Source organism: Plasmopara halstedii, assembly GCF_900000015.1.
Source record: "Plasmopara halstedii genome assembly, contig: Scaffold_650, whole genome shotgun sequence".
NCBI lineage: Eukaryota > Oomycota > Peronosporomycetes > Peronosporales > Peronosporaceae > Plasmopara > Plasmopara halstedii.
Genome location: NW_020187567.1, coordinates 1,939,388 through 1,959,029, shown reverse-complemented (window position 1 = coordinate 1,959,029; position 19,642 = coordinate 1,939,388). Strand labels below are relative to the sequence as shown.

Sequence of the window (19,642 nt, the reverse complement as noted above, 5' to 3'; positions counted from 1 at the left end):
TTGACCGAAGGCGGTAACACTCATCAGGTGGTTTGAGCAACCTCATGACATCAATTGCTTGAGTATTACTGACGATACAAATGTTTTGCTCACGTATATACTACCGAGACTGCTCACTTTTATGTGCAACCTCTAGGCTTGAAGGCTGCTGGTGCGACTCGCTGTTACTCCGTCTCAAGCAGGGCGGAGTTCACAGCCATCTCAACCTCTCGTATAAAGAAAGGTAGAATCTCTTCGTCCTTGCCCTTAAAGGATTGACGCTAGAGAAAGGCGGCCTTGCTTTAAGGATCTCGATTGAAGCCGTCTAAGCATCTATCGACGATTGACTGAAGCAATCCTGGAGTAGGCTGGTGAGCACCTTCAGGAAAGATTTAACAGCTTTCGAACCTCAGGCTGCCAATTGCGCTATCCCTTCATGACAAAGGACATTATAAGTATGATAAGAACAATGTATGTTTCATTCCCGCAGGAAATATAGACAAGTATAAGTATGTGCAACAAAGTGCGACGGGGTTGCCGCGCATCACACAAGAGAAGCTTTGACTTGTATGGTCCGCGCTAACCAGCACACAGAAGATGTGATCGTTGGCAACTCGATCAGATTACTTTGATGTTCAAAATATAGAAATCGTCACATAGATTAAGGCTAGCTTTGATTGATTTTGATTGAAACGGTTTACAATATAATAGCAAGTTCATAAAAGCGCATGGCGTGACTAGGTTTTGTTATTCTTATCGGTACCGAGTACTCATCATTATGCTTCATCATGGTTATCTCCATGCTTATTTTGGTTCACGCTTTAATCTTGTAACACAACAGTATGATGTGCATGTCCTATTCATGCCGACCCTGTATGGTAAACCCTTGTACTTTCTTTAAAACTAGATCAAATTGGCTCCGATCGTGATGGAGAGAGAGGGTTAGATAGAGCTCCACTTGCTGATATCAGACCGGCAACACACTATGTTGCAAACTCGATATATTTAGTGTGAGCTGTCGGAGCGTATCCACGTATGCGCATCCATGGTTCAAACTCAGGAACTGCAGAGTACATAGCGCTCGCTGATAAGCATGCCATATATTGACCAAGGTGACCCCTTAAATGCGTATCATCTACCTCGTACGCTCTCTTGTGCCTATTCGAGAGGTTCCACTCCTCGTTGTCTGTATAACGCATCCGTATTATACTACGGCAAACCTTCGAATTAGCGGTGTAAATGTGCTTCCAAACGCTTCGATACAGCTACTTCCAAGCCAAAAAGCCCTCACTTTTGACAGCCTTCAAAGTATAACAAATTTTGCAGCTGATCCGTACCCTCTTGCCGATGCTCGACATTCATTGTGACATTCGACAGATATAAGGGAAACACTTTTCACAAACACACTCCATTGAATAGGCCGAAACATTGTCTCACGGGATTCCTCCGCATCAATATTCTCTATTCGATATGGCGATAATGTCACTTCACGTATTAGCACGTGTGTCAGCATGAATTTGCGAGTGGCTTCAAGCCGATCAGGCATACCATGCGCTTGACAAGAGCATGTTAGTAGATATATTTTTGTCTTGAAATTGATACTTTTCTAGCGAGTTTCAAGCGCAATGACGCGCTCACACATATTGGCAGCAATTTGAAGTAATCCGCTGCCTATGAGAAGGACCAAAGCGTCACAATCAGCCAATAATGGCCAATTCGAATTTTAATGTGGAATCGGGGGGGGGCACATAACGTTTTTGTCTGGCCCAGAAGGCGTCTTTTTTGCTGCATCCCGACACCAGGTGACATATTTCCAGAAAAATTGTTCTGGGCGGCATCATGTCGGCGTAATTTGCACTGCTTTTGTGCAAGCAATTGGCCAGGCAAAGCCAATTGTTTGAAGTAGCGGCACTGGCCAACCTACACTTGCCGTGATTATGGCGGGATCTACCCTCAGGCCGATGTATCCCTGGAATAGATTTCTGCGGTGGCAAACCAAATTGTTGATATTGACATATGTCTCATTCCCGCCTTTAATCCTGGCACTACTCGTAAGTGATAGAATTAGATGTCCATATCCTAGCCACTCTGTTCTACAAGACTATGAACGAACAGATCGTCAGAATTAGTCCGTTCGTATTCACTATGAGGCATAATTGCTGTGACACCGTACATACCATTGAGCGTCGTCAGTGCTTTAGATAACCCTAGAGCATTACAAGCTATTTCCAGAGCACTTCGCTTGGAAAACTCTCACTCGTCTAGGGTTCACTACCGAATGAAACCGCATATTGTGTTCGTAGTCCAAAACAACAAGAGGTCAGACTCCCCATATCGGATACGACGAAAGGGTCGGTACTGTTGCAAAAGAGCTTGACCAGCCCAAAAAGCTCAGATTATATTATCAAGCATACAACTCACAACGACCTTCAATTAGTCTAGAGTACTCTACCATATTGTGAACATGGCTTTCGAAGTATGATTTAATGACATTGACGTCAGATTTAGACGTCGCTGATGTTTTTTTCTTTCGAGATAATCAACACGACATCAACGTCGATTCAAGACCTCTCCCTTGCCTTCGGTAAGTAAAGCTGACGCCCTTTTCATAACTATGAGCCTAATAATACAGCTACAAGCCAAGCTTTGAGCATAGAAGAACACTGGGCTTCATCTCTAGTAAAAGATGCGTTGCATCGAGCAAGTAACGTACAAAGACACACACACACCGAGAGGGAGGATCTAGTTGAAGAATTAGGAGACATGTTGACGTAGCTTATCGTCTAAATTCTTGCGAAAGCTATTATCCACTCATTAGCTTACATGTTAATAGCGGCCTTGTCACTTACACCGAAGCGACGATGGAAGAGAAAGTACCAGCCCAAAAGCTTTAGCGAGGTAAGGGCAATCCAGTCAGAGGAAATGTTTAAACTCCCGTCCACCCTTTACCGGATGCTAGCTAACATTGGCAGGTACGCCGACCCAAAACCTTTCCACAAGAGAAAAGATTTGGCTTTTTTATCAAGCATTACTGGAGATATACCGCGATACACTGCCGATTTTTGCCGCGTGAAACCTCGGCTCGTTACTCCATCTGCCTTCCAAACTCTGTACTCAGTCATATTGCTTATCATTTCGAAAAATCCCACGTCTTGCACCGACAAAAAAGGGGCGGTAGCAATACCGAATACACGCACGGTAAATGTATATTTGTGTCCACACTAATGTGCTTCTGCCTCCAAGCAGTGGTGAGATTATAACGCAACAAAACCATAACAGGAGGTAAGTGTGTTGCATCTACAGCTCTCGATTTTAGATTATCCAGAGTTCATGGCGGAAAAGCAATTCCAGACATACAATAAAATTGTGTCTCAAATTAAGGTCAAGGACGCGACAGCATTCTGCGCTGTCAAAATCTTCGGCTTTTCCGGATTTAAACATCTTGTTTCCGTCACACGACGCATTGATATCGTATCCCCATCCAGCAACTTCGATGCTTTGGCGTACTGCCTCTTTAATTTGACATATGTTCGTCAAGCGAAACTGCACGACGCTTTTAATTCTATCGGGTCTTTCCACAACTTTACAAATCCTGGGACATTGATGTTGACAGCCAGTAATCTGGCTGTAAGATCTACCTTTCATTTTAAAATCGTCTCTATGAGGGGCTGGATTCACTGAACTCGATCACCACGAGGTACAATAAAATGCATCTTTAATCTTTGGTAGACCACTCTCCACCTACTGGGTGTCCAAGCTTTCCAGCACGGGGTTCGTTGGAGCCAGCCAAGCCTTTTGTGCATCTCAGCCTAAAGTGAAGGGGACGCATAGGGCACATATATCAGTAATCAAACAATTTCTGAATTATGAAGCACGGATCTGCTTCGCAGCTAAGCATCTCTCTCTGGATCTTCTCTGTAGGTGACTCCTTTCAGGGTCTTCGAGCTGGGGTGGCTCGCACCAAGCCCATTCGTGGCCTTTGTTTCTGTCGAGGAAGGAATAGGTGTCTCGCTGAATGCGGTGCACAATTTTTGCTTCACAGATACCGTTTGGAGCATCGGAGGTGGTAGCTCTACGAGCTCGTCGTCCCGCAAAGATGGTACTGGTTGCTTTCTTCGGAATAGGGTCTACCGCCATTGCAGCGATGTTGTTTGGAGACCCCTAGGCATGTTACAATAGTTACCGACTTCCTTGATAGCTAGACTCGAACTCGGAACGTACCCAAATTGCCTGATGCGACTGTTCAAACACTCACGAGACACATCACTAAAGCTTCTTGTATTGGTCAGACCTTTATGCGCAGGTACTGCAAGCAAGCACCCAGCCTTGTGCGCGGCCCTCTAACTTAAACTGCAAGCGTAACGGCTGCTGAACTGTATTAATCTCATGATCAAACCATCCAGAAAGAGGAGTTTCTGCCCCTGCCCACAAAGACTGGACGCTCATCATTAGCGGCCTCATGGTGAGTTTTATTTGTGCCACCATTCTCGCCATTTGGGGCGTTGCGTGGTGATGTATTCTCATTGCTGGTAAACGCTTCTAGACGACTAATTACATCATTTAGCTCTTAGATCACCACTTCCCTGATCCCTACGAGGTCAAAGTGTGTGATGACAGGTAATCGAACAACTCGTGCTTCATCTTGACGGCAGATTTATACCATTGTAAATCGGTCGTGGGATCAGTTACGGAGCCAAAAATGCAACGGGCTGCCGTGCGCTTCACACAGTAAAAGCTTTGACTTAAAGAGTGTACATTAGCTCACCCAGAGATGGAGAAATCACACGCAGCAGACAAAGACCTTCTCGAGAATTTTTCTTCTTTGCTCGACATATAATTAGTATTATGTCTGATATAAACCAACACCATGTCTATGTGTTATTATGTACAATTATAAGAGTCGACGTAGCGTATGGCTTGATGGGAACAGCCCACGTGTTTCATGGACCTTTCCCTCACGGGTTCCGTGCTTCTTATTAGTACCAACACCTTTTAGCAGGGCACGTCTGTAATCTCGTGTGCCAAACCCTTACGCGTCAGCTTCGAACTTCATGGCTAGCCGATCTTGTGGTGCAGTGGAATACTGTTCACTTCGGAACAGGGTATAATCCCCGGGCCGGGTAGAGAGGGGTTAGAGTGAGATAAATAAAACCTTACAGCACGTGCTTGACATGGCTGACACGACTCCTTAAAGGGGGTGTCGATCTTAAATTAATCTGGTGAGCTTCAAGGCAGCCCATTATACTCATAATTATCGAACCATCAGTATAGAGGAGACGACAAATTTCTGAAAAGGAGGGGTCAGCGGCACATATGGGCTGCTAGCCGCATCTCAAAGATAAAAAAGTCTGATTTGGGGATCTGATAAAGCATATCATTTAGTCTAAGTCTGTATATACTTTTGAATAGCAGAGCAAACTAACAGTTTTGGTTGACATGAAGGTTCTTGGTCATTCTCCTGACAGAAGCGCGCGAACGTAACTCAGTAACGCGGACTCTCAGAGCCCAAGGAACGGCAACACTTGTGTTTTCTCTAATTATGTGATGCCAACAGTAGTAATACTATACTCAGATGAAATATTAAATTCTACCTTCAAGTACTATATTCTCAAATTACTAGTATGGTGGCGGACTCACACCGCGCCTCTGATCGCTCGAATGATCGCCGCGCACGTCGATCTCGTCGTTCACGTAGTCGCTCAACGTCTAATTCTCGCCCTCGTCGATCCTCCCATCATCGCTCTTCGAAACGACGTAGTGTGAGTCGCAGCCACAGCCGAGAGCGGTCGCGACGTTCCAGTCGCCACCGGCACAGTCATCGTCGTGCACGGTCGCGCTCAAGAGACCACCACAAGCGCCGTCGTCATAGTAGCAAGGAAAAGAAAGGAAAACGTCGCTCGCACTCTGGTGAGCGTCACAAGAAGCATCACCGCAGTAGTGATGAAAAGAGAATCAAGCACTCATCGCCTCTGAAGGTCAAAGCAGCATCTAAAGCGGACGAGAAACATCAGAACGACAAAAACGTCACTGTATTGACTTCCACTCAATTATCAAAATCTAAGGTCGTTGAGGTAAGAAAAAACGCGAAAAAAGCGGAGGATAAATCAATGGATGATAAATCAACGGATAAGGAACGTTCAATAGATAAATTGGAATCTCAGCAGAAGATGACGTTGACTCAAACAGTTTCTCAGACTACGGTACTGAATAGCAAGAACTCGGGATCTCCTTATGTTGAAGAAACGCAGGCAGTTAAATTGATTGATGCGATTTCTATCATCAAGCCAGAACCAACAACGCCCAAGCCAGCAGTTGATGTTCAATCGATTAAAGCGGATATTCTTAAAGCACTTGCAGATGCAAGAAGTACTATTGCAGTAATCAAGAAAAATGGAGCAAGTTCGTCCGTTGTTACTACTCCAACGACTTCTGTTGTGATCGAGTCAAAGGAAGTGGAAGTTCCGGTGAAAGTATCAAAAGAGCAGCTATCAGAAGTAATAGCGTCACCAAAAGAAACAATTTTGTCGCCTGTGAAGCGTGTTTTTGCTACTGATAATTTTGACATGTTTTCCATGGCAGCTTTGGATGAGCACGCAGTTAGTATGAATTGCGAGGACGTTGCTTCTGTAACGGTTAACGAGGTGGCTCTTCAGTCGAACTGCGATGATGCTGAAGGGTATTATAACGCAATAATTGGTGAGATACTTGATGGCAAGTATCGTGTGCTTGGTGTCGTGGGAAAAGGTGTCTTTTCTACAGTTTTACGCTGTCAATGTATTACTCCGTTAAAGTTTGGAAATAACAAGTCATCGCTTAATGTCGTTGCAATTAAACTCATTCGAAACCATGATGTGATGCGTGATGCGGCGCAAACTGAATTAAGGCTACTCAAGGAACTAGGTGAGCGAGACCTAGGGGATAAAAAGCATTGTATCAAATTATTTGACTCGTTTACACATCGGAACCATGTTGCACTGGTTTTTGAGCCAATGGAGATGAACGTTCGTGAAGCCATGAAAAAATTTGGTGGCAAAGGGGGTATTTCAATCCAAGCTGTTCGTGTGTTTAGTAAGCATTTGCTTATTGCATTGAATCATCTCGAGTCGTGCTGTATTATTCATGCAGGTAAGAATTATTGTAAGATCAGACGGATTCAGGAGCTAATGGTTACGAACGGTGTGGTTTCAGATATTAAACCAGACAATATGTTGCTCGATGCGAAGCAAACAACTATCAAATTATGCGACTTTGGGTCTGCATTCAAGATGGACGAAGGAAAGCAAGACCCGACGCCGTACTTGGTTAGTCGATTTTATCGTGCGCCCGAGATCGTGTTAGGCCTCACCTATGACAAAGCGGTAGATATGTGGTCTGTCGGTTGTTGTTTGTACGAGATGTTCACTGGCAAAGTTCTGTTTCCAGGGAGCACGAATAACGAGTTGCTCAAATTTTTTATGGAGCTTAAGGGCAAGATTCCGAACAAGTTGATAAAGAAACATCGTCAAGCTTACATAGAGCAATTTGGGATGGAACCGCATTTTACTGAAGATCTCAAATTTTGCAGTCGAGAAAGCGATCGTATCACAGGTTGGTCGTGACTTTTTACTAGAATACTTGACGTCTAGACTTTCAACACTGCACTCGTTTATTTATGTTTATAGGTAAACCTCTTCTGCGCTTTATGGACACAATGAAGATCAAAAATGATCTTGGAAATAATTTACTGGCTGCAAAGAGTACCACAGACGACCGGAAGCATGTTCTGGAGCTACGCAACTTGCTGGATAAAATGTTTATGCTGGACCCTATGAAGCGTATCTCTGTAAAGGAGGCACTTGCACACCCGTTTGTGAGAGGGTCGTTGGCGAGCACCTCGTAAAGCTTGGTCCAGTAATGTTTTCCGTCAGCCTCTCAAGTCTCCCAAACTTCGCAAATGAGGCTTCTATCGACAATGAAATAGCGCATTTGATTTCGATTCTACATTTCTTCAAAGTCCTGAATCCATGACGAGATCACCTAGAAATGTATGTCAAAGAACATTAAGCAATTTACGAGCATTGATAATGTCTTGATAATATGGCTAACAGGTTGTCTAACAGACATAAAGTTGTCTTGTGGACTTAGAATAGGGCTCAATATAAGTCAATCATGAAGGTCAAGATGCTATTTTCGACAACCTTGATATCGGCATCGTTTCAAATCTTTCCTTGTATTAAGCTCTAAGTCGCATACGAGTAACACACGTACAGAAACACTAAGGTGAAGACCATGCCTCCAATTACGATCCAAAAGTCGACTGTATCTCTTCTCTCAATCACACGCAATAAGGAACTTGAAAGTCCTAATCTATTTGCAATATCCAAGAGCTTCGTGCGCACATTCTGCAAGAAACCAAGAAATATCGATAGAAAACATCGGATTACTCTATGTGATACCATCACTTACATACCTTCATACGATTACGTTGTTCACTTAGATCACCAAGTATGGATTGTGATAAATTTGTAAGATCCGAGACCATTTGTGATGACCGCTGCAAACTCTCGGATTCTTGTGCTGCGTATATGGCACCATTACCACCGTCAAACCCCTTAAATTTGATGTTAGCAATTTCTTAAGTAAATTTTCAAAAGAATTGAACACCGCACCGCGTTACGTCTGTTCATAAGACTCTCACGCTCTCGCGCCTCGACATTGCGGCGACTGAGACTGTAGATATGTTGCTCTAATGTACTGCCCAATGCAAAAGTCTCATTTCGCAGCTGTTGTAACTTTTTCGTCCACGTGTCTCTTTCCGCAGATTTTGTGTTCATCTGTACAAGTGAATCTAATTGCCAAAGAAGTTGCTCTAATGCACTAAAGTTTCCCCGCGCTTCAGCCTGAACCTCAGCATCTGTCTTGCCTCCTGTACGTCCTGAATCAAGATAACTCATTTGCATTTTCAATTCGAATTGTAGTTTACGAGCTTGTGGGTACAGCGAGTCTAGCGTTTGACGCCCATGACTTGTGCCTTCATGCATTATTTCCGGACGGACTTTTTAACGTGTAAATTTCTGAGAAGAACTTTAATTATCAAGTTATAAATAAAGTTATTTACGTAAACAAAAAAATCCCGTTTGGAAAGCAACAATTTCTCTTGCGAACTTAACAATAGGTGCGATATGCGGAACACACATCTCCTGGTTACTAAGATTGACTTTGCATCGAAAGTAATAGTTCCTTTTCGGTCGTTTAGCTAGATGTTGTAATTTGGAATGATTTCCTCGGGATCACCAAGTTGCCAATGATCGAAGTTTTTACTATTGTCACTTGCACATATGACGATGTTTGGCCGAGATCCATGTAGGTATGATATTAGAGTGAAGGTGATCCAAAACGGATTACTTATGCATGATTCGGGATTTCGTTAGTTCAGGTGATATATGTATGCGTTTATCATCAACAAATATTCACCCCTGGTACGCATGACACAATAGTCTCTTGGACTTAGAGCGCAGCTCAGAAATACATTGGAATTATAACGGATGATACGTATGGGACTTCGTAATGGAAATGAACGTAGTCAGCTATGCATTAATATAATTTCTATTATTGTAGACGTATAGTACTATTTATAATCGACTTCATTCTAAATGTGGTAAGCTTGACACATAGCAAGTGAGGTCTTCATTACTCCTGAGCAGCCCCATTAGGCACCTGCGTGAGTAGACAAGTGCACCATGTGGTTGTTGTTAAGCGCGGACTCGAAGAGGGAAGAAGCTCATGGCGATTTGCTGTTGACAATTCGATGCCCAAGTCTGATGAAGGCTGTCTCATACATGAGAACGCTTTGTTATTGTTCACGTATTTACCCCGAGACAAGACAAGTTCAACAAGCTTATGTGTTTGGCTGGTTTTGAGTGTAACGTTCAAATTGCGACACAAGGCTTAGCTTTACTTTTTGTTTAACTGAACGCGTTCACCAGCTATTTATTTGCGCTAGTGACTCACCCTCCACAAAGACGTCTATAAAGTAAAATCGACAACCACAGCCACGGTAAGTTTGCCTTTGTCAAGATCAAGCTCTATCAGGGTGGAGAAGGGGTAGGAATTAAGATGGCGATTGACTCGTCACAACGAAACAACAGTGCCGGTCTCAAAGAGAGTTGCGCGTGAGAATGATACTTACTTGCGGTGCCTCAGTCGATATGGACTTCCAATATGTTACGCGACAAATCCCGCGGGTGCTCGCACCGCCTAACCCGGCGTAGTATAACGAATCATTTATCGTTGCCCGTCAATGTTAGCGGCCTATGTCGAAGAATTTGATCTTTTGTGGTCAAAATTGCGCGATATCCGCAGCTATTATCTTAGTTATATTGATGCGGCTCGCATTACGACCTTTTGTTCTCGATCTGTTTCTGTCGAGGGCCGTTCAAAGTGAGATAGGTCAAAGCTCTATAAGTGTGCCAAATGCTATGAGCATCAGTTAAGACGAGGTGTAAAATGTTCGTCTCTTAGCAACGAACGGAATTGTGATACACAAAATTGTAACATTATTGACAGTGCCAAAATTATGCGTCATGCGAGTTTTGTTCTATCCCAGTTGGAAGGCACGAAGGGCTGAGCTACCACCTACGAATCCCCTCGAGGGACAACTTTAAGACCCGCTAGACCGACTTCTACTTACTATAAACGCTGAATTCTCTAGTGCGTAGTGGAGGTAGAAGAGAGCAGCTTTCCCTTGGACTGGTGGGCTGTCAGTATCGTCATCAACGTGTTGGTCGTCTGAAGTCCTACCAGAAATAGGATCATCGAGCAATTTTTACGTTCATCGTGTGACCGTCAAAAACAGTCGAGGCATTTAGGATGCCAAAAACGGGAACGATGTTTGTGTCTTGCAATAAGACACTGGTAAAAATGCCAGCCATTGTTTCGCGCAAAAATGCCAGCCTTTATGTAAATTCTGATGAATTAAATTGCGTTTTACATTTCTGATCCTAGATCTGCATCTGAGATACGATCTCTTTCTAGGTGTAATCTGACTTGTACTCTATAATCCACAAATCGACTATCAGTCGAAAGCATCGAATGCCACGCACTTCTCACCTTCTGGTTCTTTGGTAAGTCATGCACTCACCTTTGCTACAAAGTTTATCACGTGTCAAGGGCTTCTTGTACTTCTTTACTTGAGCTTTGATTCAGATTGCACTGTTCAGAAAATTTGTTCTATTCTGGGGCAATTTTGACGCGGGAAAATGAGATAGCTTTGGTGAAGGCTATGGGATTGCTCGCAATCGTTAGCAATAACAGCGCAAAGTGCTTCGAGCTAGGAAGAAGTGGCAGTCACTTTAATTTTAAGGCTGATTCTCTTTGAAGGCGGATAAATAGATCTGTGAGATATGATCGCAGATAAAGTGACTCTGTGTGGCGATTTTCCAGGTTAAATGTCGAGAAGACAAGCCAGAGCGGCTTTATGCACGGTATTGGATTTGGCGAATGTAAGTCACGATTCGAAGGGCCAAGCTTTGATGTTATTATGGACGGTAGATCCTTGACATGATGTAATGGCTCCTCCTCTGACTCGACAAACCGTATGATTTGTCCAGTAAACTCTAAAAGAGAAAGCCTTTTCACTCCTGAATGACGTGACAGAGGCAGTCCTACAGGCTAAAGTCTCTCCATATCTCCACGTAAACAAGCTTTAAAACCTAGATGGTATCTAGGTAATATTCTCAAGGTTTGTTAAAGCTTGTTCACGTGAAAATATGGGGACGAAGCACAAAACGGCATTGTTGAGACAGAGAAACCTCTCCACTCGATGCTAAATATTTTTTTAACGAGCTTGCAAAACGATATACGCAGCCACCATTCCTGCAAAATTCCCGAATGCTGAAAGGACGTGCAGCCGAACACTATGGTCGGCTGTGCCTTTTTCGCTCTTTCCGATCTGGTTGATGGGTATAATTATCTGCTCATGAGAGACCGTGATATTCCTCTCATACTCCAAGCTATTTAAATTGTGTCGTGATTACACACAGATCTATTTGGGCGATGCATTTGTCAAATTCATGTATAGAATGACCTGTCTGGTGTGAACATTCGCAATAAACACTTGCGAATAGTGCTCGAGTGTATGCCTTAAATAAGCTATGATGAAATTTTTTTGATATGGTATCGATACCACCCTTTTTCCGCGATGTATCATTGAGATGCATGCTCCGATCCGATGCTACTGCTTATTATCTCAAAAGGGCTGATCAAAGTGGCTCGTCATAGCCCACTCTATGCACAAATTAAGCACAAAGAGCGCGGGCATGGCCCGCGCCCCATTACTATCCTAAAGCCAATGCTATATTTTTGTGCTAGGTTTTGGCGGTAGAAAGATGTTTCAAGACTGTGAAAATGATCTCGTGTGTGCCTCAATTCTGACCTTTCCTCGAATCTGGGCCAGCCAATTCATGTCCTCCGTAGCGTTTTGAATCTTGATGCAGGCTCTGTCTGGCTTTCAACGAGTTCAGACGGACGTTCATGCTTCACTGCGTCTATATCTCGACAGCTTCAAGCGGCAGAAAGACCCAACCTATCCAAGACAAGGAGATGCCTTAATTAAATATGCTTTAGTAAAGTTCAGAGCACGTTTGCGCGGCCCTAAGCCGTATGTGATCTATACAAATCATATACAGCGACGACGTCATCACATTCTTCACAGGAAATGAGATGACGGGGATCCTGTTTCGCTCAATGTCTCCCAAAGCAAAGATATACGCTGGTAAGGCTCAATGGTAGCGAACGCACTTTTGCACCGCACCAAATGTGACTTGTCGCATGTCACTTTGGCGATATGCCAATTGACGAGGCGATACGTACAGGGTACATGTCAGACGCAACAAGTGGTGCGCTGCTGAGAGCTTTGAAAATCAGGGAGTTTGGGAGCCCAGAAGTCGTTCTACTAAAGTGTGCGGCTGCACGCCTGCACCGCTATGCACTATTGCAAGGCTGACTGTATAACAGCACTGACCTATATAAAACTCAGAGAGCACATGATACCCGCCGGGTGGCTGGCCACCCTGGAAGAGAAAGCCCATACTGCTCGGAGAGCGCTATGTACTGATGAGATAGTCTCACTCAGTGGGTAGAAAGTTATGTGCACACGTGTGGTCCGTGTCGGCAACTAAACCCTCGCCACGACTATTAGCAATTGACCAGTCTACAGTTCCGGCAAAATATTGGGAGTCCATAAGCATGAATAGTACAAAATTGTCCGGCAAAACCGACATTATGGACCATCTCAGAAAAATGCTTAATCTGGCTGCTTGTGGTGACACCTTCTCCCATAAGGAAACAGCCAGGATTCTTGACAATGTTTGCAGCCAATATGACTTGCCGATCTCCGTTGATTAGGATCGAGATCCACGCTTATAGCGATATTTTGGCAAGCTTTGTTTAATTTGCTGAACACCAAATAAAGCATGTCCACTACCGACCATCTGCAAACAGAATATGCAACAGATCGCATTGATCGCGCGGTGAGAAGAATCCTCCGAAGCACTAGCACAACAAGACCACGATACAAGAGCAAAAAAACCATTTCACAAACTTTCGATGACTAACGCTGTACATACCCTTACAGAGTTATCCCCATTTGATACAAATTGTTCTGTAAGAGTTCGCGCTTTTTTAACCGTCTTGTAGTGACTCCGGTCTCGTTCACTGAGGCCGTCGATCCAATTCAACTGGTAGAAGTCATCCCTCGATAAATCAATGAGAATAATGAATTCTGTTCGACAAAGTATCTCGTCGTGCGCCGAGTGTGCGACGCCAAGACGTAGAACCGTTAGAGTATGCTGGTATCAGAGAAAGACAGAACACATGCAAATATTTATGCATGAAAGCATTGTATTGAATGATGCTAAACTTTCAATATGACCATGTTGTGAAATCGCTCTATCGGTATGTTACGATTGTAGCCAGATTGAGACGAGCTACAATATCAATATCACCGAAGAAAATGCGAACACATTTCTGTGTTCTATGTGTACCCAGGACCCCGCTCTTACAGTCATTCTGAGCTGAAGCACTATGTGAAGACGATGCATCCACTCAGCCACGAGCGATCAATAGCTTTACAGCAGCAAAACAGTGTGTGAAATTCCTGCGGTACGACGTACGATTGCAAAGATCTGTGAGTGTATCTAAGAGGGGCTCATCTCGCATCGGTGAAACATCTTGCCTTTCAAAGAGACTCGACATCTCGCCATATTGGGATGTCGACTTTTTTTGCGAGAGCTCACGAGATCCAAACCCGCTCTTCCACATTATAAAAACAATGGTTTGCTTACTTTCACGAGCATACCGGAGGACTCACCAGGCTGAAATTGGTATCTGCTGAAAGGAAAAGGATACAACCCCAAAACGAATGGTAGTTTCGGGTTTCACGTACGCAGAATTGATTTTATCAGCCTTGTGAATGGACTGGATCGCCCACCACAGTGCGCGCTTCCCACCAGTGAGTGAGGACCGACCTCGTGGCATGTGTAGCATCTGTCGTACGGAGCCGAGCAAAACTTTTGACGGAAAGAATTGGCGGTGATGATTTGAAATTAAATCTACGTAATTATTTTACCCCGCAAAGTTATGCATTAAGCGACAATCTATCCGGGCATATCAACGCCTTGCACAGCGTGACACAAGCGAGAATAATTTCGTTTCCTCACCCAATGCAGGACTTGAGTGCGATCTTCTTTGGCAATCTTGCCAGCGCTCAGTACCCGATGTACGCTCTCATGAAAGAAATTATTTCACGAAGCCTCTGTCACTCCAGCAGCATACATTATTTCTGGATTTAGGCTTGCTCTCATCTTTATTCAAACGATGATCCGCATGCATAGGTGTTATAGGGCTTTATCATGGCATGACGAGTAGTTGGTGTTTATTTAACTCAATGATCACGACGTGATGAGGTCTGCAGAGTTGTTGTGAGCTCGGCTGGCTGAACCAGGTCCAGCTTATGTGTATTAGACAGGACGTGGTCGTAAGCTCTGCGGCGGGATTGTGACAATTTTCTTCGAGGAAACAGACACGGTGCACGCGATCCGGGCAAAGGAGGAAAGTATTTGAGGGGCGCTATTTTTTCCCGAAAGGCTCTACCGCATGTCTTTCGGTGAGAACGAAGGCGCTAGGTCAAGACTCGGAAAGTCACTCGGATCGTTTTTGTCGGAACTATCCTGGCTCTGAGGCTGTCAGTAATGAGGGGTGCGCCATTTTCAGGGTTCATTGAGTCGCGTGGGCTTGCTCGGAAGAGAACTTCTGATGCGGGAGAGGCTCAAAGATGCAGCCAATTTAGGATGCAATCGGAGAGGACAAACTCTAAGCGCAGTAAGCCTCGTCCAGAGCTCGCTTTTTCGCATTGTCTCATCAACATAAATCAAGTGTATGCCTTAATATGATCCACATCCAGGTGGAAGGGTGTATGTGGGTACGAAACATCTAGCGGTGTAAACACATATAAAGATCGGATTTGCCAAAGGACTGATACCGATGAGGCTCCGTAAAGGAGATGTTCGTGGGATACGTGAGCCGTTGGAGCAGCACTTGAACTTTTGATATCAAGCATACTCCAGACAGATTTAGTACCAGTTTAAATATGTTTCGCAGCTGAAAATAAAGCGAGAAAAGTACTTAGTTACTTAAGGGACTCTTGGTTTTGCTTCTAATTGAAGTACGAACTCAGCCCATGTGTGTTTTATCACATACTCTTTAGGTCAGAGCCTTCTCTGTGCAAAATGCCCGATAGCCTTTTGCACATGTTGAAATCCAAAATGTCGTTTCGATAAAGTTGATATCAGAATTAAATTAGCTAAGAGTCCCCCATATCTGATGATCTTTCTTTATCTGACCATCGGTAGCTGAAATATATAGCCAGATGTACCTACACGTCTACGACCAATCAATTTTTCAATCAAAACGCTAAGCTGAATTGATATAGAAACAGACAAGACACTACAACTCAATGTCTGGCTACATTTATTTAAAAGTGATTGACATTAGTCGACATGCTTTAAGGGCGAACACAATAGCGAGATTTTTTATTGGTGTATCGGTGAAATCAGATTCCCGTTTATACAACAACTGGCCCTCGTTCTTTCACGTTAAAGAGACGATAAAATGTATTTAAATAGATCTGAAAATCTCCGCTCTGCCTATTCGTCGCGACACTGAAGACAATTCTTAATCGTATCAGTTGCCCAAACTCCAGTGGTTAACACATCTTATGATCATATAAGCTGAAGAATCCAGCCATTACTGGGCTTTGTGAAGGGTGCAGGGTTAAACTTTGGATCGAAAGGATAGAAACTGCACGGCAGGAAGCTGCCTATCTTAAAAAAGTGTCTCTATCACGTTCAAAAATAAGCCCATTGTCAGTCTTGTACGAGAGGATGGACGTCTAACTTTTTTTAAGCGCAAATATTCGCAATGGATATACACAAGTCTGTTCGTGTTATACCTATATACGCAGCTGGCTGAATAGCTGCCGAAAGCTTTCACTAAGAACCCACGACGAAACCGAATATCAAATCGGAATTCAAATTTGATCAAAGTGATGACGTACATGACATGTGCTTCAATTGTTTTGAAGCCGTAAAGGTTTGATTATTCGTCTACACGTTAAATGGAAAATCAGAACAAATGAAATTTTCATTGCGCTTTCAACTGACGTCTTGATGACTTCAAAGAGCATCATACTGCAAGATGTCGGTCATAATTTTGGTCTCGATTCTAATCTACATGATCAATTTATATTAAGTTTCTATGCTGATTTATAGCTAGTTACTTTTACCGGATTCAATAACAAAAAGACGTAAACCAAATTTTTCATTTGAAGTTTTGGTAAAGTAAGATATTTCTCTTTTCATTGCGAATTTTACCTAATTCGGAAAAAAGGTGATTTTGATATCAAGTTAGATTTTTCTTATTTTCGAGGTTTTTCATTTGAGTGACAGTGACAATGAACCCATTTGATAAATTCTTTCCATCACTAAATGATTTGATCAAAAAAGCATTGCAATATGTATGTGCGACACTAAACGATAAACGACGAAACGGAGCCATTTGATTCGGTGTGCAACGCTTCAAGCTTGCGAGTTAGGATAGGTACCCAATTTTTTACTCTATTACTATTTTTCTTAAGAAAAAAAGTGCCAGACATTGTATTATGGCAAACTTTTGTTGCAGTTTCATGATGTGTGGATCTCGTTTCTGTCCCATTTTAAAAGCATCTGCAATTATGTCCGAGTCCCCATCAATTTGTACTGTACATACTCTACTGCGTCCATCTTCTGTTTAAAAAAAGGTGTTTTTCTACCAAAAATGAAGCGACGCCAAAAATTAGTCTTCGACATGTACCGTCGCGATTAGACATTGACTTTTAATCTTCTTCTATCAACTAAAAGAGAGCGGAAGACTACGAAAGGAACATGTTTTCTGAAAGACAGAAAAGGCACGACATACTGATCCTGATTTTTGCAGTGGGATAGGGGTAATTTAAAATACTCAAGTAAAGAACTTGATTCGTTTTTTATGTTAAACTTCTGGCCTTACCCAATGTCCCAGCGTTTCGTAATGTCCCTTTTTTTTTGGTCCAAAGAACCTTCCTGCAGCTCATAATTGAAAAGTGGGAAACCTGGCGACTTGTTCTTCTTGTCCTCTTTGATCGAGTCATAAAACCCATAGAATGTCTCAACAGGTTAAAGACGTTTATTCAGGCATGAAGAAGATCTTTCCAGGTTCGCATCGTAGTAATAGTTTTCGAATGAGTGGTACAGGTCTCGAGTCCGAGTTCTCAACAGAAGCACAAGCTATTGCTTGTGAAAAGACAACAAAACGAAAGACTCGACCGTCAAGTTTCTCATTTACTAGTTGGAAAGACAAACATTGTGCATCATCCGAACCAACGCCTGTGGTCATGTCCCTCCCGTATGGTGCAACAGCAGCGACACCGAAAGCAAAAAAGACCTCAGATAATATGGAACGGAATTCACTCACACAAACGATCACAAATGCTTTTCAATCATCGCCACTTTTTAGTGGCAATCGAAATAGCAAATATATGGTGCCACAACGCAACAGTCACAAGACAACAAAAGAGGTTACAATGCCGCAGTCTGGGGTATCTACTGTGACTGTTGATCCACCAAAATTGGGAGGTCGAAGTATAAGTGCTGGGGGGGAATTTCCACCTTCTTTTAGCAACCGGACACTTGGCAACGCTGGCAATATGCCACTTCGTCATTGTCCAAATCTCGAAAAATCAGCGATCGGAGGAACCAATCACAGTTTGATTAGTTTTCACACGGTCAAGACAGCTCCAAGTTCATATCAATCAAGCTCAACAGCATTTTCAGATCTAACAGCTTCAAGTGTCAATAATTCAACATGTTCGACATCCTCAAGTTCTCCATTGTCTACAGATCCTACACTTGATTCGCCTGAATCAACAGATAAGAAGATGAGGGTACGAAAAACACGTGGTTTATCTCTTTCGTTTTCGTCTTCTATGCGAAAAAAAAAAGAAAAAGAAAAAGTTCAAACTGAATGTGTTCAAGAACAAGAAGCAACACAAGTCCAATCGTCAACGTGGAATTCCGATAGTGAAGACGAGTACGAAAATACGAAACGACCAACAAGACTTGATCGACGATCTCAAAGTATGGATTTTATGGAACAAGCACCGACTCATTTAATTGCGAAACTTTGGCGTAAATTACCGATTCAAGCACGTTTAATAGGAGGACGAGGAAGTATTGATTTGGATCTTCAAAAGGATCGTACAAGTTTCTCACGTAGTTCCGAAGCACGAAAGTTTGCTCTTGCAGCTGATAAAGCAAAAGCTCTCGAGTTACAACGTCGATCAAGTTTTGGTCGAAAAGTATCAGCCTCTCATACGGTAACAGATATTTTATCACCTGGTGTAACGAAAAGATTACGATTTGGTGGAACACCGACAATTATTGTGACTGATCCAAATTATGGACCAGCAGCGTATACAGTTTTGGAAAGTTATGACGATGTACTTGTGCGAGTATGTAAATTTGCATCTCATGATCAACGACCAACAAGTACAAAAGTACAAGAATTTCTTGAACGTTCGTTGGCATTTCTTCATGGTACACGTACAAAACATGGTAATGTGGTGAATATCTCAAATGAAGAGATTCGAATGTGGCGACGATTGGCACTTCATGATTGGACACTTGAAGAAGTGACGACTGCTCAAGCAGCTGCGGCTTTAGGAGTCAAGGGCAAAGACGTGAGTGCACAGTCATCACGCACAAGTTCATTAGCTACAGAGGGAACAGATAGCGATAGTGACAGTCAATCTATGTCAAACACAAGACGAAGGTTACAGTCATTAAGCGAATGTGTGGCTGAGAATGAACCAGAGAAAGAAGAAGATGGAGACTTGGATGTACCATCGAATGCAAAGTTTGATCAGTTGTGTGCAGTGATCAATTGTTGTATTAACTTTGGTCAAATGCTGTATAAACCAGAGGAGATAAGTGACTTAGTTCGTCTCAAGTTTATAGTTGAGGAAGATGGTTGGATTTAAAATTCAAATTAAAAATTGTAGTTATTATTTGGTCAGAAAAGGAAGTTTGAACACAATAAATTGGGTTAACTATTT

The 19,642-nt window shown here is 43.0% G+C and overlaps 5 protein-coding genes across 5 annotated transcripts; 3 read left to right on the top strand and 2 right to left on the bottom strand.

Moving 5' to 3' along the window:
• Positions 1-2,443: 2,443 nt before the first annotated feature.
• PHALS_13032 (uncharacterized protein) lies at positions 2,444-2,754 on the top strand (the record flags this gene model as incomplete). Its single annotated transcript, XM_024728701.1, has 3 exons — positions 2,444-2,455; positions 2,515-2,563; positions 2,612-2,754. The coding sequence occupies 3 exons, from the start codon at positions 2,444-2,446 to the stop codon at positions 2,752-2,754; spliced, it is 204 nt and encodes a 67-aa protein (XP_024579152.1).
• A 2,846-nt stretch (positions 2,755-5,600) lies between these two features.
• Positions 5,601-7,858, top strand: PHALS_13031 (cmgc dyrk prp4 protein kinase; the record flags this gene model as incomplete). Its single annotated transcript, XM_024728700.1, has 3 exons — positions 5,601-7,104; positions 7,168-7,566; positions 7,641-7,858. The coding sequence occupies 3 exons, from the start codon at positions 5,601-5,603 to the stop codon at positions 7,856-7,858; spliced, it is 2,121 nt and encodes a 706-aa protein (XP_024579151.1).
• Positions 7,859-8,198: 340 nt separating this feature from the next.
• Positions 8,199-8,999, bottom strand: PHALS_13030 (Golgi SNAP receptor complex member; the record flags this gene model as incomplete). Its single annotated transcript, XM_024728699.1, has 3 exons — positions 8,199-8,360; positions 8,429-8,569; positions 8,628-8,999. 3 exons carry the CDS (start codon positions 8,997-8,999, stop codon positions 8,199-8,201), a joined length of 675 nt encoding a protein of 224 aa, XP_024579150.1.
• Positions 9,000-14,061: 5,062 nt separating this feature from the next.
• PHALS_13029 (uncharacterized protein) lies at positions 14,062-14,493 on the bottom strand (the record flags this gene model as incomplete). The annotated part of the gene is made up of 3 exons (XM_024728698.1): positions 14,062-14,268; positions 14,301-14,343; positions 14,402-14,493. The coding sequence occupies 3 exons, from the start codon at positions 14,491-14,493 to the stop codon at positions 14,062-14,064; spliced, it is 342 nt and encodes a 113-aa protein (XP_024579149.1).
• A 3,199-nt stretch (positions 14,494-17,692) lies between these two features.
• Positions 17,693-19,567, top strand: PHALS_13028 (uncharacterized protein; the record flags this gene model as incomplete). Its single annotated transcript, XM_024728697.1, has 2 exons — positions 17,693-18,488; positions 18,564-19,567. 2 exons carry the CDS (start codon positions 17,693-17,695, stop codon positions 19,565-19,567), a joined length of 1,800 nt encoding a protein of 599 aa, XP_024579148.1.
• Positions 19,568-19,642: the final 75 nt, after the last annotated feature.